Source organism: Lutjanus erythropterus, chromosome 24 (assembly GCF_056507025.1).
Source record: "Lutjanus erythropterus isolate fLutEry1 chromosome 24, fLutEry1.hap2, whole genome shotgun sequence".
NCBI classification, from domain to species: Eukaryota; Metazoa; Chordata; class Actinopteri; order Lutjaniformes; family Lutjanidae; genus Lutjanus; species Lutjanus erythropterus.
The window spans coordinates 11,857,032-11,880,020 of record NC_139340.1 but is presented as its reverse complement, the minus strand read 5'-3'; the positions used below and the strand labels follow the sequence as shown (position 1 = coordinate 11,880,020).

Genomic DNA, 22,989 nt, shown 5'->3' with positions numbered 1-22,989 from the left:
TTGAGTCAAAACAAACTAAACTGTGTGTCTGTGTGTGTGTGTGTGTGTGTGTGTGTGTGTGTGTGTGTGTGTGTGTGTGTGTGTGTTCATAATAATGAAGGATCATGTCACCCATGGCAACATTACAGCTCATTCATGCATTTATAGACAAATATGGATTTCTACAGCACAGAGGAATGAGATATATCAGGCAATATCATAGGATAATTCATTGTTGCTTTAGTCTTTGCATTAGACTTGTTGATAATAAGAGAAAATATGGAATATATATCCTTTAAACAGGTGCTGCAGCTCTTACAGAAGTCACCTTTAACACTGACAAACGTGTGTCAACAGTGTAGAAACTAAATACAAACTCAACAGCTCTTCAAATGTTCGAGTGTTTATTGACTCCGCAACTGAGCCCTCAAGGTAAAGTAAACCAGACTGTTTAAAAAGGGTGTGCGGATGTGATAAATGTTAACACACGCACACACACACGCACGCAGCCAGACACAAACTAGGGCCGCAGTTTCTTCATACATCTCCTCTTCTCTAGCGCTTAAGAAATTCAGCCATTCCTGGGCTGTATTGCGATTTCTATATTTTCCAGGTGACGCGCAGCCCTAACACAAACACACAGATACACAGGCGCAGTCACAGATAAACAAACAAACACAGCGGCGACATTCAGCTGCGTGAAACTCAATAAGGATCTCAGAGAAATCAAAAACATTTCCAGCATCTGGCAGCCTCTAATTCAGCGCCTTCGCCACACACACACTCTCACACACACATGCATTTCCAAGCTGAAATAAACCTAAGGTGCCATTCATGTTCTACAAAAGAACAAGTGAGTCAAAATACTGAGAGGAGGTGCTGCATAATTTTTTCCTGCCTCCCCGTTCAGTCATTAACACATCCAGTTCAAGGACACGTTTTCCCCAGAAGGCTTTCACAACCTCTTTGCGCCTCATCTGTGATGTGAGGTGGAGAGGGTTTTTTTTCTTCCCTCCAAGTCACAGATATAGAAAGTTTGTTTCATTCAAAAATAAAAACTAAGAGAACTAGGGGAAAGTTGAGATGATGATAAAAGTGGCTGTTTTAAAGGCAGCATTAGTCCACAGTGCACAAACGCACTATAAACCCGAATCAATATAAACAGCTGTGGAAATGAGGCACATTTCTCGACGACAGCGTTTTTCCTGCATTGAAAATATCTCAGCTCTTGTTCAATATCGCAGACGCTGCCTTGACATGATTTGTCTGTCAGCGCTGTCAAACATCGGCCCGTGCTGGCTCCTGACGCCGAGGGACACTTTGAGATTAAATTGTCCGCCAGAACCCCTCGCTTTCCTCACTTTCACAGTACATGGCCAAGTGTGTCCGCATTTTTTTCCCCTCCTCCATCTCTTTAGGTAAAGTATTACTGTGGGTAGAAGAAGAAGGCTGGAGAGATGGAGTCATAACAAGAGACATTAGGCACCATCACGCAGCTTATTATAAGGACAACTTTCCCTTAAGTTCAAATAATGGCTGCAACCTTTCACTCGCATGATCCGACGTACAATGAGCATAATCCACAGGATTATGTACTTTGCATAAATATCCCGAACATATTAATGAGCTCTAAAGAGACTTGCACTATGCACTATGACTATACACTTTCACACTATGGGTCTGAATGTGCAAAATGTGTCCCTACCTGCTAAAAAAGAAGAAGAACTGAGCTGAAGGAAATGCAAAAATATCAGATTGTGAATATTTGGACAGATCTTGCAATTGCAAGTCACGGTACTTTTTCTAATAAAATATACCTTTATCAGAAAATTGCAGCTCCTATTATTTGGCCATATTGTGATTTCAGTAATATTTTAATTAATTGTTCAGTGCGGTTGAGAATTTTGCATTTAATTAATTAAAAATGTATAATACCATGTGACATTTAACCAAGATGAGGAATAAATGCAGCTAGTTTTTACCACAATCAGTAGTAGGGTTGAATTATTACTTAAAATATTATTGAGGTCACAATATGGCCAAGTGCAAAAGAGTCACAACATACCGTTATAAATAAAGCATCGTGGTGCTATAAAGAAGATGCAATCTGCAAATCTTATTCTCCAGCTTGCTTGTTCGGTACGAGCTCAGCCAAAATCACATCATCACCACTTTTCTTTCTTTGTCAGAGAAATTTTTGCAGAAATTATCATTCCCATTAAAACTGTCACTTTTGTTGCAGCCATTTGTCAAAATAATAGCATTTTGATTTTCGGCATATCACTGCCATAATCAGTGATTCAAAGTATGAAATTCAGCATATTTATTTCAAGGTTTAACTTTTTTGCTCTCAAACTGCAGCTTTAATAAAAAGTTTGACAGCACTGAGGCTTTATCGGTTTGTCAATATTAGCCCACATGGGTTTACTAGGGAGAACTAATCTGTAGAGTAATCAATAAATACTTAAGTGACCACAACAGAAATCTTTATGCTAAAGGATAAACTGCTAAATAGTAGCCTGAAAGTGTTTATACTTTTTTGGCCACGTGTTATGGTGCATGCTAGCAAACAGTTGCCTAATTACGCATCCATTAGATAAAACATTAGCAATATTAGCATTCATTTTGGGTTATTTTTCTGTGCATTTTAACCAATACTCGCTGTCCTTTTCGGTCTGTTTTCGTCTCCACCAGCTCCTGAGGGAAACATCATTCTCTTTAGCTGCTAAATGCTCCACTGTATGTGTCACGAGCCAGGTCTGTGTGCCATCTGATGCGATCACTGAAAAAACAGCAAAAGAGCAGCTAAAGAGTTAGATATTTCCCTCAGGAGTTGGTGGAGACCAAAAACAGAGCTTAAATGCCCTGAAGCACGGCTCCAAATGAAAGCTAGTGTCTGCTGAATAATTGCACCTTGCTACGTGTGTGTGCAGGTGTGTGTGGCCTGGCTGAGGTGGTGTGGAGGGATGAGGGTGGGATGACCTACATGGTGTGGCTCTTGCTCTCCACCAGGTTGATGTCTCCGGGCTGCAGCTCGGGGATCCACCTCTCCATTTCCTCGATCCAGGGGTATTTCAGGGACGAGGGCACCACCACCAGGAGGGGCCACTCCTCCCTGAAGGCGTACGCCACCGCGATGGCCTGCACCGTCTTCCCAAGACCCATCTGGACCGACCAAATCAACACACAGCGAAGGGGGAAGAAAAACAAGTCAATCGCGCGCCGACTCTGCAGTAAATTGCATATGACGGCCGAGCTGATGTGTGGCCCAAGAGTAATAAGGTCTCAGAATGATTCTAGTGTCAAAACCGATTAGACACGTGGGAGTGCTGCACAGGGCTGACAAATTAATTTGGAAGGCATGCAGCGAAGTCCCAGGTTCATTTTTGGGGGGAAAATAGATTTCCTGAGCCAGCGTTGTGTGTGCTTACCTCATCAGCAATCATACATCTGTAAAACAAAAGGAAACAGAGAAAACTTTATCAGATGAGTTTGAAGACGAGGAAATTGTTTTGCAGGGCTGACCAGCAGCCAATAAAAACCTAGATGCTATAAAAAGACAGAGTTTATAGTTTGAATATAAAGAAGAAGAAAAAAAACACAGCAGGACGGTGGCTTTGCTCAAGGGCAGCACAAAACATTCATAAGACAGGTTCATCCCAGAAACCCTCCTGTCACAACTCGACTTCTCAAGCCTTTCTGGCCACAGAAAACACTCTCAAAGTCACCTCAGACTCAGCTGCTCTTGGACATATTACAAATCTGTCACTTGTAATTTAGGTCTGCACTGGGATTTTGTATTCTCGGTTTGGGAACTGTTGTTGCTGTGCAATATTTATGTTGTTGTTGTTCTTGCTGATCATTTCTGTGTTTGATGCAGCCGACTGCTCGCTATGTTCGGGTTCATCCGACTCCCAGCAAAGGAAATTAACATGCCGGGTCATGCAGAAGTTAAAAGTTCAATTCGTGGAGTAAAATAATATTAATAGTTTCCGAGGCAAATGTCTATTTGTTTTTAAGTTCTGTCTGTTTTTTGTTTCTCAAATTAATGACAAGATGTTGGATGAAAATGAAGTTGATACCGCTGACTGATACAAGAGTTAAGAACTCATTTAGGAACTCACATTAAGAACTTTATGAGGGAGTGGAGCATCTTTAATAATGTACATAATGTTAGCATCCTTCCATTAAATATCACACTGAATTATGGAGTAGGGTGAAAGGTTACTAATGAAATGTTTTGGTTGCATTTAGGTGCATATTTTACATTTGTTATTATGGTTTAGTTTGCACTGATGTACTTTTGCTTTTAGTTCAATTTTGCACATGTTTTATGTCTGTGTGTTCTCACTTCAACATGTAATCCTGTTGATTAGCGTGATTTGTTGTGAGATGCCAGATTAAGACAAATTTTAATCCCTAATTGGTCACCACTGACTAACTTTAGAAATCGACAAATGGTGTGTCAGAATTTTTGGTCGGCTTACTTGCAGTGTGAGCCGTTTCACAGTCTAATTTCCCCAATGGCTGCTGTCAAAAAGATGCCTTATAAAATACAGTGACCTCATTTAAATATTATTGGAGAAGTATTTTACATGATGTGGCTGCTCTAAGTCCTGACTGATGGAAATAAAACTGAACTTTGGTGCAGAACAAAGACACATCTTCCAGACATCTGCGGCCCCTTATTCTTCCCTTTTTTCCTTCTTTGCTTTGCATTCATAGCAGAGGTGCACAAAGTAACGCTGCCTTTCTTTTTTGGCAAAATTGTTAAGGACCCAGCTGTCTTTTTTGAATAAACTTAATTGGAATTGTTAATGGACAAAATTGATCGGGGGGTTTGTGTTATGTTCAGTTAGCCTGGCATTGCCAGAGTAATTCACATCTCTCACTTCACTTTTGATTTCCAACTGCAATGAATGACACAGGAATGCAGCCTCACATCCTTATACTGTGGCTCTTTTCAGGTTTTTTAATGACTGTTCTGCAGTAACAAGTCAACTAATGCATGTAATATATTAAATAAATGGTTGTGAATGGCCTGGAGAGCAAACCAGTCTTGACAATGTAATCATTAAAGAGAACTCAGTGTTTCGCTCTCCTCTCTGGTTGAAACTTTCAGGCAGGTTCACTTTTTTCAAACCTTTTTTAATAATCAATAGATTATTGAATTATCAAATCGTTTGCTATGGCTGCACATGTAGGATGCAGCGGCTGATAGCTCCTTCAAACGTTGCTGCTTTTCTCCTTGAATCTGTTATTTTTTCTGCCTTTATTGCCGAAACACACATCGCGTCTGACAGAAATACACGCGTATCATGGCAGTTTAGAGCCGTGCTACAGCTCGGACCTAAGGCTGCTCCTGGATTACGTCCGGTCGGGAGAATAAAACGGATGAAATGGAACTCGAGCTGGCCAAACAACTGGAAACCAGAGATCGGGCTCGGGGTCGCACTCCGAGCTGACAGGACTCAACAGACCCCGGCAGCACGAGGGTGGAGGGTGGAGGACTCTGTTCTTACATCGATGATGCTTCCTGCTCAAACACAAACACAAGATGTCGATCATTATTGTAATCAGCATTTCGTTGCTGCTGTCTACATTTCCTGGGTGTATATGTGTATGCATATATGCATTTATTTTGTTCTATATTTTCACCCTATTCCATTCTGAATTTATCATCTGTATTGTATTATGAAGGAACTCTAATTTGTACAACCCTGTGTTGTATAATGATAATAAATGTCCTTGAATCCTTGAATAAATCAGTACGGCCCGATTACTGCTTATTATATCACCTACATCAGTAGTCTGAGCAGTGATGATGATGATGCTGATATGTTTAAACACTATTTGTCTAAATCTGCCTCCCTGATTCTCCTTTTGCTTCAAATTTCTCAGAGAGTAAGACGAGCCTGCGACCCAACGTTCAACTTAGATAAAAGTAACAGCTCACCCGTCTGGCTGCCTGTCTCTGATATCATACAGTGTGTTTTAGCGAGCACACAACAGCCAGCCAGTCCCTCTTTACACTGTACATTATAAAAGGAACAATGAAGGCGCGACACATTCCTCAGCTGAAGTTGTCCCTGCGGAAAAAGTGCAGATAGATCAACCTCTGCTTCACTCTGCCCAGTGGGTTTGGGGCCTATTGTCATGACCTTGCTTATTCATAAATGCTTCCAACATCATGTCAGAGCAAACAGTGCAGCGGAGCAGCTCTGAATACCTCAGACACACTCTCTCATTATTCTTTCTCCTCCTCCCTCTCCTCCTCCTCCACCTCCTCCCCCCCATCTCCGCCCCATTTCTCTCTTTCAGCTGAGGAACATGATTAATGTGCACCTTGCCACTGGTGGTTTTTCTAATTGCCAGCACACCGGCCCAGTCAGCGCAATGCACACACACACACACACACACACACACACACACACACACACATATGCAGACACACACACACACACACAGGCCTGTATGTGTGTATGAAAAATGCACACAAAAGAAAAGATGTGCAAAAAAAGCAAAAATACACAATATATATCAAGTGCACACACGCATGCAAACACATGTAAGCGTCTGCGCACTCATATGTGTGCCTGCGTATACACCCACCCACACACACACCCACGCTCACACACTGGGGAGGGAGTGCGGCTGGGGCAGGTGCTTGCCATTTCTCAACACATTAATCATCCTCCTTTAAATAACCTGAGTGTCGTCTTGACGGTTTGAGACTGCGAGGATGCTGCAGTGCTGTTGCCTGACAACGGCACGGTCCCCGTCGCCCCGTCTTTCTAATGTTATCTCTGAAACCCACGAGCCACTGAGTGTCAGGAAATGGGCTCCCCTACCTCCCAAAGCTGGCTACGATGATTTGATGGGTTTGACCTCTGCGCGGCGATGTGTTGTGCGGCCCGGTGTCTAACCCCAATCTTCCAGCCCCGTTTGTTAGGGTTCTCTGCTGAGGACCGGACCTGTACGGCGCCGCGGTCACTGGAAAAACCGCTCAGAGGTTGGACGCCGCACAAAAGGCTGACTTGGAGGGTGTTACAGTAGGATCTGACACACAGCTATGGGTTCAGGGTGCAGTTTTGGCTGGATTCTGTCAATGACCTTAAAATCAAATCAAAGTAGCCTTCGATGGAAAAAGGTTCAGGGTTTTTCCACTTGTAGGAGACGGAGGAGGATGCTTCAATAGTGTGTACAACTTTAAAAGGAAAAGTTTAAATCCTAGCTAAATGGGGCAATCCACAAGTACTGTTTCCTCACAAGTTTTTTCCAAACTTAAGCACCCTTCTGCTCACCCAAATCTATCAGGAAGTTCTTTTAATTCTGCTTTTTTTTTTTTTTTTAGTGGTGCTGAAACCAGAAAAACAAGCAAAACTTTTGATAGTTGCTGGACAATAGTAACAAACACCCAGTAGCTCTTTTTGTCTTTTGTTGAGTGGAATAGTTTTTCATCTGCCTTTTTCCCCAAGCTTAAGACCAGTAAAGGGATGTTAATGACAATTTGGTTTGGTCTGCCTTGTTAGTCTGGAAATGGTAGTAATTACACCCCATTTGACATTATTTTGTTTGGCAGGCAAAGAGCAGCCATTTCCAGTGAGAGCTTTATTGTTATACTGTTTTGTTCATTTGAATTGTTCATGCTTTATGAAATAATGTTTCACATAACTGATATGCTGCTAGAACAGTGGTGCCCATCCTGTCCTGCATGTTTTAGATGTTTCCCTGCTCCAACACACTTGATTCAAATGATCAGCTCATCATCAAACCTCTGCAGAAGCCTGATAACAGTCTGATCATTTGAATCAGGTTTAATTAAGTCTCCCCACAGGGTGATTTATACATTAACTACATTTTCACGTTGTTTTCAACCACATCCAAACAGAAAAATTAACCAGTGACACGGAAATAACTATAATTAGTATGACCTCTTGAACATGCAGTTATACTGCAGCTAAGACTGGTGACGACAGCTCATAGTTACCGGTTGTCATAGCGAGGCAACGTTTCAGGTGAGGAGCGGTGAGACTTTGAAACTTGTGAGGAAAGAAGTAACACAGTGTTCTTGTTCTCAATGAAAAGTTGAAATCCTGTGACAGGGTTTCTGCACATTTCAACAAGTTGAATTTAAGACTGAAGACCTTTTTTAGGACCATTATGAATGAAATTTAAGACCTATTTCACACCATTTTTTTTTAATTTTCACCGCCAAAAAAGTACAAGCACAGTTGGCATATTGGCTTTTGATATTTTGCATGTTGTATGTTACAGTGATCAATACAAATTTTCCACAAAACATATTTAAAAGCAAGACTTAAGTTAATGCAACTTCTTTGACTTAACATTCACTGTTGCTCTGTTATTACATTATTCAATAGAAATGTATAGAAAGTTAATGGGGACATCTGTAACATATAAACGCCTGATAGTCATCGACCACTTTTTTTTCCTTCATTTAAAAGTGACACAGTCTTGCTATAAGTGTTTAAAGATCCATCCTATGTACAGGATTTTGGTTAAATTTGTACAATTCACTTTTTCTGATTAAACCTTAATATGAATTATGCTGCATTGTGGTTTGCAGGTGTTTGGTGTTCAGGTGTTTAATCATAATCCTCGTCCTCCTGTGTGTATTACAGTGGGATGTACATAAAGATGCATGAATGTTTGTTGTGTTTGGCTCTAATGGTGCATTTACTCTTAAAATTTTCAGTTTCTTGAAATGATAAAGTAAGCCGACATATTTTATGTTACAACACTCGTTAAAAGTGTTTCCCACCAATGTAATTCTTCTCTCTAACACGCAAACTGACCCAGCCGGGTAGAGCGTTTATTTATCATGTGTAGCCTTTGCACTTAGTTAATATAAAAACCTCTTCTTTACATCCTGGATGGATACTATCCAAATAACGGAAAGTCGGCTATTAACGGTTATCGATGGTGACAAAAATCACATTTTTCATGCTGTACAACAGAACGCATCTCCTGCTGTCTTCATAACACAAAAATTCATTACCCATTATAAGAAATTTCATGCTTAATTGGGAGGAAATAGAATTTAGAGCACCTTATAAGGTAAATACTGTAACTGAAGCACCCTGAAGATGAAGAGGAGACATGTCTTTATTTGTTTTGTCCAGAGATTGCTGGATCTGTATTGTGAAACCGCCTGAAACTGATTGTGTGTATTTATTGAATACACATCGTTTAATGGCTGATACACAAACACTGCATGCACAGCCTGTGACGTTAAACAGCACTGCCGTCAAACTGGGGGTCAGAGTGTTTTTGGCTGAAGCAAGAATAAGGATGGGCAAACATTATGTAACACTGGCCAGCAGCTGTCCGAGGCAGGTTTTAACAGCAGCGGTGAAAATGGGATTTTGCTGTTGTATCAAATCATCACAGTTATATATATATATATACTTCTAAAAATCAGCAGACGCTGTGAGTGACAGAGCAGTGGAGCATTAAAGCTGCTGAACGCCAGCTTTCATACTGATCCTATGTGCAGTGAATCTCCTTTTTCTCTGCTTTAAAGGGGCACTCCACTGATTCTGAAGATCAGATCAGTTTACTAGTCAGGAGGTGTTCTGCTGAGTCAGTGGAAACAGTTTCATAACGTCCTCTGAAGCTCTGAGGGAGCTTACGAAAAGTATTCAGTGATGACAAATTCAAAACAGGTAGCCTGTGTTACAAACTGGGTGAATCGAGTTTGAAAGACGTTGGAACGTACTTGTCAGGGAGGGTCTACTAAAATAAACCATTGCATTGCATTATGGGAAATTAAGGATCCAGTGTCTTTGGAGCTTATACCATACTACAGGGTTTGAAAAGCTTTTTAAGAGTATAATTCAACCTCTCTCAAGGTTTCCACACTCTAAAATCTAAATACAAATTGTTTTATGCCCACAGCAATCAATGTATATTGTTCATATGAACATTATATCTTTTGATCATAATTATTTAATGTTTGCTAATTTCTAGAGTAAGGGATCAACAGAGGATTTATCTAACTATGAATGACAAACATGACGGCAGATTATGTTTTTTTGTATGATTTTCAGGCATATTCCTAACTTTACAAGCATAACAATTAAAATGAACCATTTTCTAAATCTATTTCCCAGTACCAATTCCCAAAAAAAGCAGAATTATCCTTTAAAGAGCCTATGTTATAAGTCTGTGTTATAAGGACTGTCAACGGGGACTCTGGAGATAAGCTCAACAGCAGAGCAACTGCAACTATTTTGAGTCATGTTTTAAGAATATTTTCTGTTTTCTTTACTCCTTTATGACAGTAAACTAAATATCTGTGGGTTGTGGACAAAAAAAGACATTTGAGGACATCACTTCAGGCTTTGGAAAATGCTAATCAACATTTTTCACCATTTTATGGACCAAATAAATCTTCGCTTGATCAAAACAAAACGATCGGCGGATTAATCGATGATGAAAATAATCGTTAGTTGAAAGCACTACTCAATTGCACTCCCAGTCCAGTGACTCGAACTGTGTCGCTCAAGTGCCCAAATGATTTTATGGAACCACTCTGTGTACAGTCTCATGGCTTTATTATGAACAACACTTAAAGGCCAGTACAACTGTGGCGTAAATACATCAAGTAGCATGTGCAGAGAGAACACACTCCATCTCTGGAATGGACTTCTCTCAGTAATTTGACCATCACAGTGAGAGACAACACAGCCTGCTTATTGATCTCCTCTCGCATCAGCAGAGCAGGCCTTATTCAATAAAAGCACGGGAAGTCGCTTACAATAATATTTTGGACAAATCAGAGCAGGGCGGACATACGGTGCATCACATGGCTGGCTTCAAGCCACAGTCAACACCTTAATGGAAGTGACCAAGAGGTCTTAATGGATGTACTTTTACTCCAAATTGACATTTTTGTTCAATAGCTGGGTAGGCCCGCTAAGAGTACAGCATTTTACAGATGTATCCTGGGTAAATGTCTGTTTTAGGATAGCTGAATACATACAAATCAGCGCTCAAATGGCACACTCCTGCCCAACTTTCCAAACAATACAATCAACCACATCTCATGGGTTTTTATTGTCAAGCTGTACCACAACTTTCCCACATTATCCCTCATCTAACCCCATAAAATTCACTCACCCTCCTACACAGACCCATACAGCCGGCTCCATAAGTATTTGAATTGCAACAACATTTGATGTTTTGGTTCGCTACTCTTGATGCTCTGGATGTAAAAAGACACAATGACTATGAGATTTAAAGGAAAAATCCGCCCACGTATCCTCCCACACTGTTAGATACCCAACATCAATCCATGATGTTCAGTGCATTTCAGGAGTTATTTTATAATGAAGGGCTGGCATTTATTTTTTTTCCGTCTGTCAGTCTCTCTCGTATGCTTCCACTTCAGGTAGTCACATCCTACATTTCCCAGAATTGTTAAACCCCTTCCAAAAAATCCAGCTGCAATGCATTCTGGTCTACTCGAGCTATTATAGGGAGAAATAATGCTATTTCTGCCTCTTCTACAGCACGATGAGTCTCCGTCTCAGACTATCAGTGAAAGAAAGAGTCTGCTGCTTTAATTCGAGGCTCTTTTCAAGGATATTGAGCGAACAAATAAAGAACAGCAGGGTGCCCAAAATACATAGAAAGATCAAGATTACTGTCAATAAAATCACAATTTTTAGCTTGTAATCATCCTCACTGTCTGTCTGTGTCTGTGAATGCGCACAGTTAGGGATATGTGGATGAAAAGGTGCAGTGCATGGGTTCAAAATGCTGTCAAATTAAGCATGTATGCGACTGAAAAGACCTTTTTCACAGCAGCCATAATGACATGAAATAGTAGCGTAAACACAGGTGTTACCAATGATATGAATTAAGGTCTTGTTCCATTTCGTGTGGCAGAGACTTTCCGGTGAGCCAACGCACTGGAAAGCAGCGCACTGACTCTGTTTGACCTGAATGGAATGGAACCTTAATTAGTACCATTAATAACAGCTCTGTTTACTATTTTATGTCAAAATGGCCGCTGTGAAAAAAGGTCTGGTCTTGGCATGTTAGCATATCTGGCTAACAAGCTAATTGCCTACTAGTAAACTAATGCTTAAGATTATTTGAGAATTACAGCTACCAGCTATCATCACACAGGAACGGGAAGATGGAGACACACCACCTGAGCAACACCTGTACCTGTGTGGCACTGGCAGACAGACTATAGTTATTTGATACATGTATCTCGCTCTACTTCCAGGCTCCCTCCACCTATAATATCTTGTTCTAATACCACCTCTGCTCGTCTCCAGAGAGCAGCACTGCCTGCGCTGCTCTCACTGTCACACCGATGCCAATTGACAGAGGTAACTGTCCACACAGTGCAGCAAGAGCCAATTGACTTCTGACCCACCCGTGTAACAAAGCAGAGCCTCCCAGTGTTCCTGAATCAATATGGCCGCTCCGCATCACAGCAGCGTCGCTCAGATTGGCTCCCCCTGCGCTGACCTTCCTGAGAACCCGAGCGTACATCGACTGGTCGGGTAGAGGGAAATGGACAAGTCTTGGCCCACTCCTGCAGCTAATGCTCAGCACAGCCAAACACTTGTGGACTTAAGGGCAACTGAGAAACTTCCCATGGACTGGTAATTGTTTTCAAAAATGCAACCTGGGCTCTGTCTGACCTTCTGAATACATTCACATACACTCCTGACTCCTCACTTGCTTCTTGAGCCGTTATAGTGTACTGTAGCTCGGCTGGAAATCAGAGGTTTGGGACTGCCGACTTTAAAGCTCCATTAGGCTAATTATCATTAGGCAATTATCAACATGTCATCCTATTAGACTAAATCACACACAGATGCAGCAATAGTCAGAAAAATGTGTTGTATTACAGATTTGCTTTGTCTGCCCGAATTCAGCTGAACATCTTCATCATCAGTGAGTGAAAAATGCAAACATCAGTGACCAACAGAACTCTTGGTTCTCGTCTCTTCAGCATCATTTAGAATAACATCACAGCCTGCATGGACTTAGAGAAATGAGCACATTTCATGTAGCTGGTTAATGTTGCATTGTAGGATTAATGGATATTTAAAGAATCTGTGGAGAATTTTGTAAACCATCACTTATGTCTTCATTTAGTGTTTCTCAACAAAACACTCTGTGACTATCCTTTTTGAAATAAAAAATAATATCTTGTGGTGGCTAATGTTAGCAAAGCTTAGACAGAAAATGCTGTATACGCAAGTGACTTAAAGGCCTTTGCATACCATGGCTTTATTTTGCATATGTGTTTTTTTTGGGGGGGGTTATTGGTCATTTGCTAAAAATTGTTATGCACTGGTGCGTAAAAGGTGCCTGAACCGACACTTCTTTTAAAAAAGAAGCACAAAATGACCACTGATGACACTGAAGAACAGCTTTTTCATTGCTAAGGCAAATTTGAATTTGAAAGATGTGTCACCAGATGCTTCCCCCCTTTACACATAATTGCTCGTGTTGGAATCCTTTTGAGTGAAATACAGCTATACTGTATACGTTTAGCTTGGCATTTTAACTGTGTAAGGTAGCTATTAGCTAACAATAGGGTACCTGCTGTCAGAGCCATGTTAAGAAACATAGAGCAACTATTTTAATCAGCAGGTCAGACATATTGCACTGAAATGATGCACCAAAATCTGTGCTGTGATTCGGCCTAGTTGGTACAGGTCGTATAGAAACTGTTTTGGTACTCAACCCTAATGATACTCATCTCTACTCTGGGGTGAATCTCCTCATGCTGGAGGCTAAGCTGGAGAGAAATGTGGACACCTTGTCTGTCTACAGCTCCTGATGCTGCTGCCGCTCTGTCTCTCGCTGTTTTTCTCTCATTTCCTCCCTTGCCTCTCTCCACTTGGCTGTCGCCACTCTCTGCCCGTGTCTCGCATTTGGCACCACGGCTACCTGAAGGGGATGAGCTGTCCTCCCTCTCTGTCTCCACACTGCACAGCAACACAGACAGAGAGGAAAAGCGACTGCGTGCTGTCCTCATCCTCATTTCATCCTCCTACTATAGTCATCATCATTCACCGGATGCAAAAAAGTGCAGAAAATCGAACCTGGTCTGAAAACTTTAACCTACAATAATGAAAGTTTGTCTTATTGGCCAAATTGTAGTTATCAATCACAGCACTGAACTGTCAAATGTTGTCCAGGGTTTGTAGGTTTGCTGATACCAAGGAAACATAAATAAAATGCCAAAAAAAAAAGTGTCAGTGCTACTGCAAAGCCACATTTAAGCATTTCCATTTTAGCATATCATTATCGTGTTACTGCATCTTACAACCAAAATGGCTGCTATTTAGCAAGAGCAATATAGTCTTGCTTTTAGTTAACATTTTCCAAATACCTTCCCTTTTCTCGTAATGTGTAAAGCTTCTACGGTAAGATACAAGAAGCTACGTGTATTCTTTTATGAAATGCTTAGACAAGAGATTTGAGTTGAGAGCATCTTCATAGCAATAAATCAATATTTACACACTGCAGAAGTGAAGTGGAAGGAGGCTGCAACACAGGATGGTATAAACCTGGAGGGGCACTACAGTGTTCTCAAATGCAGCCACTCAACAAAAGAAGAACAGACCTACTTATCTGTAGTTCTACATTTAGAAATTTAGCACTGCAAGATGCAAGCTGACCTTTATATTTACATTTTATATTTAGGTGTCAGGGATGTTTCTTAACTTATAAAAGTTTTATAAAATTGAAAACTAGACGAACTGACTAACAAACAATGAAACTGTGATGTAACTGACTGAGCAGCAGTACTACTTACCGTCCATTCCTCGATAAAGCAAACTCTACTCCCTCCCGTTGGAAAGGCATCAGGCGCTGCAGGAGCCTGTGAGGAAGGCCTGACAGTTGCTGTGACCATCTTGTATCACAGCGAGAGGTCTGTAGGCCATTATCATCCATTTCCATTAGCAAGTCCTCATTGGTTTCTCGGCCCTTGCTCAGTCAGCCGGGTCGGATTTTAGGCTGGGAAAAAAAAAACAAAGATAAACCGAGATGTACATCTGAAAGTGCCCCTGTGTAGGCTGGGTTAGTCGGAATCAGTGAATATACACAAGAGCATCTATTAGACATTAAAGAGCACTTTTGTTTACCATATTTTTTTCTGATTTATATTGTTTTATAATAATGGTGAGAAGTTTCCCTCTGCTGCCCACTAGCACTGACAGGAATACCATTATTAGAAGTTGGATGACGCAGTGTAGTGCACAACGAAAGTTAGATTTTTAGACGAGATGTAAAAGTTGCCTGTCTCAGCCACCCCCACTTATAGCAACAGCATCTTTTTGTGTTGCCTCACCTGCCACTGTCCCAGTCAATCCAAGCCTCCACATGTAATTACAGTTATCAGGGAATGTGCACCAACAACCCCACAAAATCATTACTGTGTCTAAAACAGTAACAACTTCTCATAAGGACAGTGCTGACCAAGTAGAAGTCAGAGAGCAAGCAGTTAACTGCAAAAGTTAGAGTAGAAGTAACTAATTACAACTACTCGCATTACTGTAGTTAACAAATCAATTTTTACTGAGCAGTGCTGCAATTTGAATTAATATCCAAACGTTTCATCTGATTTTTTGCAGCCAACGAGGCTAATCTGATCAGAAATGGGTCAATGAGAACTGTGACACGGACGGGCAAAATGCTGCAGGAAGCACAGGTTTGGAGAGGTGACCATGATCACTGACCAGAGAAATGCAGGAGTAATTTAGACTGAAGATTTGGAGAAACATAACCCCTTTTGATTGATAATGCATTGAACATCAATGGTTAAAATGTAACTCTGACAGGTTTTTAGAAGGATATTTACTTGGAATTCACAGTATAAAAAAAATATTCAGTATTCATTGTATGTGATATTGCAATTTTATATGATTCATGATAAGTAGGAATCACCATTTTTGCATCACAATTTTCAATTTCACAGAAAAAACAACTAAAATCATAATAAGGGCTGCACAATATGGTAAAAAAAAAAAATAAAATAAAACTGTGATCATTTTGATAGACACTGCAGCTGTGATATGATTCACAATTGGTGAAAATGAAAACTTTTCATTCATTGCAGCGTCAGTGATTTGGCCAATTTGATAATATTTCCATTTATAGTGCAGCCTTAGTTTGCACTTTTATTTGAATATTTTTTAACACCAGTAGTTTTACTTGTATATCACAGCATTTCTATTTGCATACAGGTTTTCAACACTCTTTCCACCACTGGCAAAAGTCATCATAATTGGAAGGATTTTAGATTAGCACTTTAATATTAAGATCAGTATTATTAATATTATATTAATACTATAATAACTATGTGCTTCTTGAGCTGTACGCTGTAATAACAACCAAAAACTTAATTTGACAGTACCATTTTCACCAACACCACCAGCACCCTGCTGCAGTTACACGTTAGCTAAACTTAGGTATTAGCTAAGTTTCAAAACTTCATCAAAGTCATCCTTCATAATTTGCCAGCTGTAACTTTATCAGCGATATATTACACTACAGTAATAACAGAACAAATTGTCTGGTCAGTGACCGAGAACAACCAATCAATAAACGAATAAATATCCTGAACACAAATTTAAAGTTATTAATATTACCTAAGGAAGTTGAGGGTGTAGCTTAAAGCATATTTAGCTCGTGCTAGCAACATAAAGCGGAAGTACAGGGACTGGTCTACAAAAATAAAAGCACTACTCGTACTTAAAACCAACGTAGAAACGCAAATTCCCGTTCGTGAGCTCCCCAGCTGTATTATTTTGAAAATTAACACCGAAATATTGACATGCCTGTTCGAATATGTTTCACTGACTGAGTCCTAGCTATTTAACTGCTCTAATAGTGGGGATAAACCTAATAAGCTAATATAAATAGCAATTTCTAAGTTATGTGTGTTTACACTAACATTAGCAATAATTACCTCCTCTAAGCAGAGCCGTACCGGTCACATACAGCGTTGCTATGATACAGTGACTCAGAAGCAGTACTCGGTCACACAACAGACATGTGCATTTTTGTTCTATCAAAGCGATATAATGACATTATTTACGTAGCCTATATGTATGAGTATGTGTATGAGTGGTTGCCTACCCGACAGTGGTACGAAGCGCAGCAGTCAATTTTTTATGAAACAGCGAACTGAACTGAAGTATTGACAAGTTTCGCGGTAAATTCAAGGGTCACTCGGTTTATAGCACCAGACATCCGCCACACATGTTTATCACTGTGCATTCAGTGCAACTTCCTGTCATTTTGTTATCTAATTTAAACACAATTCAGCTTAAAGTATCACATCAGTGTTGAATACGGAAGCCTATCTGCGCACACAGCCTTCCAGAGTTAAGGATATGCGCGACAAATGACGAAATTGTTAAATAAACTCCGTGCATACGTGCTGCCATACGCAAAAAAACCAACGTCGACAGGACAGGACGTGACATATTTCCAACACCCTACGCACCGCACGTAAGGAGCTGACGCACTGACTCTCCCAGCCTGCTGCTGGACTCCGCTGCCTCTCCTTCACTCCGCCACAAACACTAGCTACTTCACCTTCGCTAGAGACTACGGCTGTGCACCGATTGTAAACCAAAGCGGTAAGGCTACGTTAGATATCTGCAGTATTATGTCCAACAGTTACCGGTTTGCGAAAAAAATGTTAACCGGATAGTTGTAACCATGTAACACGAGCTAGTTAGCAGTAAACATCTCTCTTGCTAGTGCGTGACAGCGCCGGTGTTTGGCCGTTTTCAAGCGTTAGCAAGCCACAGAGCCAGGTAATAATCGTTAGCTTAGCCCCGTCACGATCCAACAGCAAATGTTGCACATAATGTTGCCTTGCTCTTCGGCAAAAATACACACCTCGCAAGCAAACACTGTGTCCAAATTGTAAGCCGCCGTACTTAAATTCGGCGTTAGTCCTGAAAACTAAACAGAAGTCATTTGAAAAATACAGTATAATTCAATAACTTTCAGGCCTGGTTCGGCTGTTTCTCTCGTAGTAATATGCGGCAACGAACAGGCTGTACTAAGGTTAATTGATACCCATTTCATTGCTGCTTTGTGAAATGTCTTATCAGCCGAATTGTAGATACATGCATCAGTTATCAGATTATACTGTCACTAGCTGTCCGAGGTTTGTAGGTTTGCCGATATCAAGGAAACATTGAAAAGTAGGGAAATTTGTCATGGAGTCTGGTGTTGCGGGCTCGATGTTCCTCAGTCAGTGACAACTACTGAAGACTTGCATTTAAGCTACATTGCCCAACATGGTTAATCACAACAAATGCATTGACTTCCGATTGATTCCTCTGTGCTTTAAGACGATCCGTGGTCTCTTGTATTTGTGGTAGATACATGATCAGTAATGAAAATTTCAAGTCTCACGCAAATTAATTAAAGCTGACGTATTAATAAATGGCATCTTATATTGCGCAGTTACATGGCATGCAAGATATGGCATATACCAAATATGGGCAAAGGGGGTTAATGGTATATTGGTGTGGCAAATAAAATTAATCAAGTCATCAGCAGTGAAATTATAGTCATCTAATGGTGGTTGCATACAAAATAATGGTAAATGTGAATTAAATGAATGAATGCTGCAGTGTATCTTTGCACAATGTTCATAGATTCTTTTAATTTTAATATTAACCTATATAGTAGTTTTGCATAACACCTTTACTGTTTTCAGAGATTAGAAAGGGGACAGTAAAACCTGTCTTGAGCTAGATTATGCCTGCAAAAGGCCATAAATCTTATACCTAATATCTCATTTTGGTTCTTGTTTAATATATAACCCATACCCACTGCAATGCCAGTGCACTAACCCAGACAGTTATCGCCGGATAAAGTCGGTAGAGATGGACAGAGATGGCAGTGAAAGCTTACAAGTTGCCACCACTGAGGCTGAGCATCATGATGGTATCATTTTCATTAAGGTACCAGCAGAGCCTTGTGGGTGGAGAGTGGATGCTGGTTCAGTTCCTCCAGCTGCTGTTTCAGAGAACGGATCTTTGCAGGGCTGTCCAGCGATATGCTACATCTTGTGTGGATATTTTAATGTATCAGTTTGGGGAATAACTGCCATTTGTGTGTATGTTCTCATTTAGAAATCCTCAGTCAGGTGATGTGGCTACTGCACATATCAACATACTGAATGTTTTTACCTGCTGAGGGGGTACAGTCACAGGAAAGCGTGCTCAATCTTTGCTCAGATGCTCTCTTGTGGTTATGTGGCACACCCCACGAAGGCTTAAAATAAATGCTAGTAATTGTTTGCTAAAACTGTTTCACCTGCAGCTTGCTAAGGCCACCGTAGCCGCTGCTCTGTTGACCATTCATTACACAGGTTAGGGCAGATTTGGAGCTGATGACATTATCACATATTGAGGTTGAGGATGCTGTGTAATAGCTCTCGCCCAAGATGTGACCCAATGACTAAATAATTCATCGCCTTCCAGGAGAGAAGAAATCTCTCTTTCCTATAATATTTGCGCTGGGCCATTAAATAATTCATCTGCCTATCCATAAATTGTTTGTTCAATTGGTGACCTTTTCGCGGGATTAAGGAAGCACAATAATAAATTCTTCAGAGACCTGGCATAACGAATGGTACAATTATGAGGCAGTATTGGATCGGATCGCTTGTCGCAGCCTGGTGTTGGTTGCTAAGTGACAGCAGGAACTTTTCCGCCCACTGTGTTTGCTGTTAAAAGTCTGAGTGACTGAAAGGACAAAAACAATCACATTATGGCAGTCTAGACTTCGGGCTGCACGCAGGACCTGCTTGTGACTTCCCGCGTCTTTGACAGCCTGTCAGTCACTCGGTGATGAAAGTGCTCCATGCAGTCGATTATTTCCAGAGCTCAAATTATCACTCCTATCTGTGCTATCTCTTTTGCATGCACAGAGGAGACAGAATACTTGATCTTTAATGAAATAAACAAGCCAAGTGAATGCAGATGGAGGCTATGATCCTGTATTGTTTTTTCCATTAAATCCTCTAAAATCAGGAAAGTCAGATTTAGATGAAACAGAGGAGGTTAAGGGTGCGGTTTTCACCATTCTTCCTTGTTATACCAGTAAGCTTATCCTAGATTTGCCTACAGCTGAATGTTTTATTGCAGTATTTCACTTTTCTGCCTCAGTAATGGGTGGTATTTCAGGTGGCGGCTCTCTTGGAGTCAGTGGGATTAGCTGTAGCCTTGTCTTCTTGTGTGAAAAGCAGGGTGCCAGCTTTAATGGGAAGGTAGCCCAGTGAACAGCTCGGCCTCTCAGCGGCCATCGCCTCCCCATCGACTCTCCACCTGGTCTTTGAGCACCTAGCTGGCCACAGACATGTCGATCCCGTCCCCTATCCTCTCGTCCTCCCTGCTTGCTGCCTCTCTTTCTCCTTAGCTTTCTTTTTCATTCTCCCTTTCTTTGCCTTTTTCTCTCCTACTGCTCTGCCTCCCACCCTCCCCGTTTTCTCATCTTCCTCTTCCTCTCAGTCTCCTTCTATCTATCCCATGTCCCTGACTGCCCTTTCCTCCTCCTCCTCCTCCCTCCTGCCCCCGCCTCCATCCTAAAGCAGAGTAGCTAATGAAGAGCCCCATTTAGCCGGTGACTTTGGTTCAGTCGGCGCTCCGTAGCGCCGACCGGCCTCGGCTGCCGTGACTGGCTGTTGAGGCTCTGACATCACACAGGGGCCAGCTGTTGATTTGGCGCTGTCTCCAAGGCTGGCTGGCTTGATGGGTTGTGGCAGGTAGACTTGTGCTCGCACAGCTCCCTCCCTCCCTCCCTCCCTCCTCCATCCTCCATCCCTCCCTCTCTGTGACACCCACTCTCCCTCACCCTCTCCCTTTACACTCCCCTCTCCCCGTCTTCCACTCTCACTCAGTCGAGCGAGCGAACAGGAGGCAGCAGGCAGCTGCCGAGGAGCGAGCTGGGAGGCGACTCCAGCCTCCTCTCCAGCAGATTGTGCCTCCTGTACAATGGAAACTAAACGGTCGAGTAGCAGAAGGGATGGAGGGCAGAGCTGCCGGGCAGGTAGGTCCTGCAGCTTCGGGCATAAGTCTCCCATTCTTTTTCTGGTTTACTGCTCAGTTTCTTGTATTTTATTTTGTTCAACATTTTCTTTGTCATGTTGCCTTTTTGAGGCTGTTGGTTTTCAGCTGTTTATTGCCACGCATGTTGCCTCCGATGCTGTTTTAAAACTGTTAATCTGTGAGAAAATCTCTCTTCCTTCTCTGCTTCTTTTATCATTGCATGGCAGTAAGTCAGCATGCAAGTGTGCAGTCTTTCTCTTTGGCTTGTTAAACTGAGCGCAACATGAGATTTGGTGTGCTGTCAGTGCCGCGTTACTCAGCTGAGCTGAGCCAGAGCTTTCAAAATCTCCTCGCCACTTTGCCAGTTGCTGCTTCTGCTTTTCATTATGAGGATAATTAACCAAGATCAGCCAATAAGAGGCTCCGCTCTGCTTTTGTTCTCCAGCCAAGCTCATCCTCCTGTCTCCCCGTTTTCCCCTGTTTGTTCTGCAGGTGTTGTCTGCAAATGGACTTTTAATGACTCTGGCAGACTTTTTGAGTTATTCTCCTCTCATAAGGCTTCACAGATTAAAACTGCTAGACTTGCATGTTAGTTTTCTGTGTTTATTGTTTCCCCTCTAATTGCCTAGATTGATATTCCGTGGAAGCCCTCCTATGGGATAGGTAATGGATTACCTACATGCTCTGCTGTGGATTTAATTTATTAATGCTGGCTGACTGCGCCTCTGCTGCGCCGCACCACGCTCACACCGCCTTATGCGACCTGGAGGCAGAGCGAGCAGCGCAATTAGAGCCTCATTTGTGCCTGTTTATGTTTTTTCTGTTAATTCAGTCTGAGCTATTACAGGCAGTTCCTTAAACTGACACCGCCTCAGTTGCCCTGAAATTGAGGCAAGCAGTGTATGAAAGTGATATAATTTCATAAGCTATACACTAATCGTTTTCTGGTCCAATTATATAGCTCCCCTGTCAGTGCTTTTCTTGCTTTGCAATTAGCCGAAATGGCTAGAAAATGGGAGATTAGTTACTCAGTTTAGCAAAACACTGAAATCAATTTTATTGCAGCACCATGAGTGCGAACCAGCATTAGTAACCTAATTAACTGTTTATTTGATGTCTGATTTTATTAGCCAGGGTGCACGTCCTGCACTCTGCTGAGGCTGATTTATTCTAAATCCGTCTTTTTGTGGGTTTATTTGGAAGTCGGCAATTAATTGCATAGCCGTCAAATGTTTGGCTGCACTCGCTGTGTTTCCTGTGGTTTGAAATGTGCAATTTTAGAAATGAGCCGAGCATAACTGGTAATTTTCACTCAGAAATGGCGAGGCAGGTGACAAAAGCTGTCGCCCTTCAGACATGGCATTACCTTTTTTGTATTTGTGTGTCTGCTTTTGTTTCACTGAATAGAGCTCTGTTTAGTATTCTACATCTCTGCAGACAATACCCCAGCTGTTTGGCACCGCTCCTGCCGTTGTCCTTTTTATGTGACACTTGCAAAAGCTCATCAGCAGCAATAAAGCATGCATTATTTTTTTCAGCGCCTAAATCTGCGACTGCATGCAGAAAGATGCTGCCACTTCTTTTTTTCTCCCTCAGGCGCTTAGAAATCATCGGTGGATTTTCTTCCCGATCACAAGAAGCTTGCGAAGGTGATGGCTTGTTCTCTTCCGCCCCGCGTTTGACTCATCTCCTCCAGCGGGAGCAGAGCCGGGAATAGAGTAGCAGAAAGAGGGAGGGGGATTGAGGGTCCTTCACCTGCAGTTGAGCTGGTTATAGCCCAGACAAGAGCCCTGATCCACACAGAGCTGAGCAGAACAGAGCAGAGCGGAGGTGTGGGAGGGAAAGGTCAGCCTTTTGCAAGAGAGAGGCAGGTGTGTGTGTTGGTGCTTGTGTGAAGGGGAAAGAAAATAAGTACACTGGAGTGTGC

General features: G+C 41.7%; 2 protein-coding genes across 13 annotated transcripts in view; one reads left to right on the top strand and one right to left on the bottom strand.

Moving 5' to 3' along the window:
• The window catches only part of zranb3 (zinc finger, RAN-binding domain containing 3), a 95,931-nt gene extending 78,514 nt beyond the window's left edge, over window positions 1-17,417 (bottom strand). For 2 of the 3 annotated variants that reach the window (XM_084713528.1, XM_084713530.1), the window contains exons 1-4: window positions 17,125-17,417; window positions 14,798-15,000; window positions 3,411-3,429; window positions 2,966-3,144 (exon numbers count right to left, since the gene is read on the bottom strand). In XM_084713528.1, coding sequence (XP_084569654.1) covers window positions 2,966-3,144; window positions 3,411-3,429; window positions 14,798-14,943 — 344 coding nt within the window. In that variant the 5' untranslated portion in view covers window positions 14,944-15,000; window positions 17,125-17,417. Of the gene's footprint in view, window positions 1-2,965; window positions 3,145-3,410; window positions 3,430-14,797; window positions 15,001-16,634; window positions 16,739-17,124 lie in introns of those variants that run through there. The other variant, XM_084713529.1, reaches the window with a different exon arrangement.
• Window positions 17,418-17,488: 71 nt separating this feature from the next.
• Window positions 17,489-22,989, top strand: part of r3hdm1 (R3H domain containing 1) — a 55,065-nt gene continuing 49,564 nt past the window's right edge. For 4 of the 10 annotated variants that reach the window (XM_084713524.1, XM_084713521.1, XM_084713523.1 and 1 more), the window contains exon 1: window positions 17,490-17,630. The gene's annotated coding sequence lies outside the window, so the exon portion shown is untranslated. Of the gene's footprint in view, window positions 17,631-20,895; window positions 21,064-22,989 lie in introns of those variants that run through there. The other 6 variants (XR_014769265.1, XM_084713520.1, XM_084713525.1 and 3 more) reach the window with 3 other exon arrangements.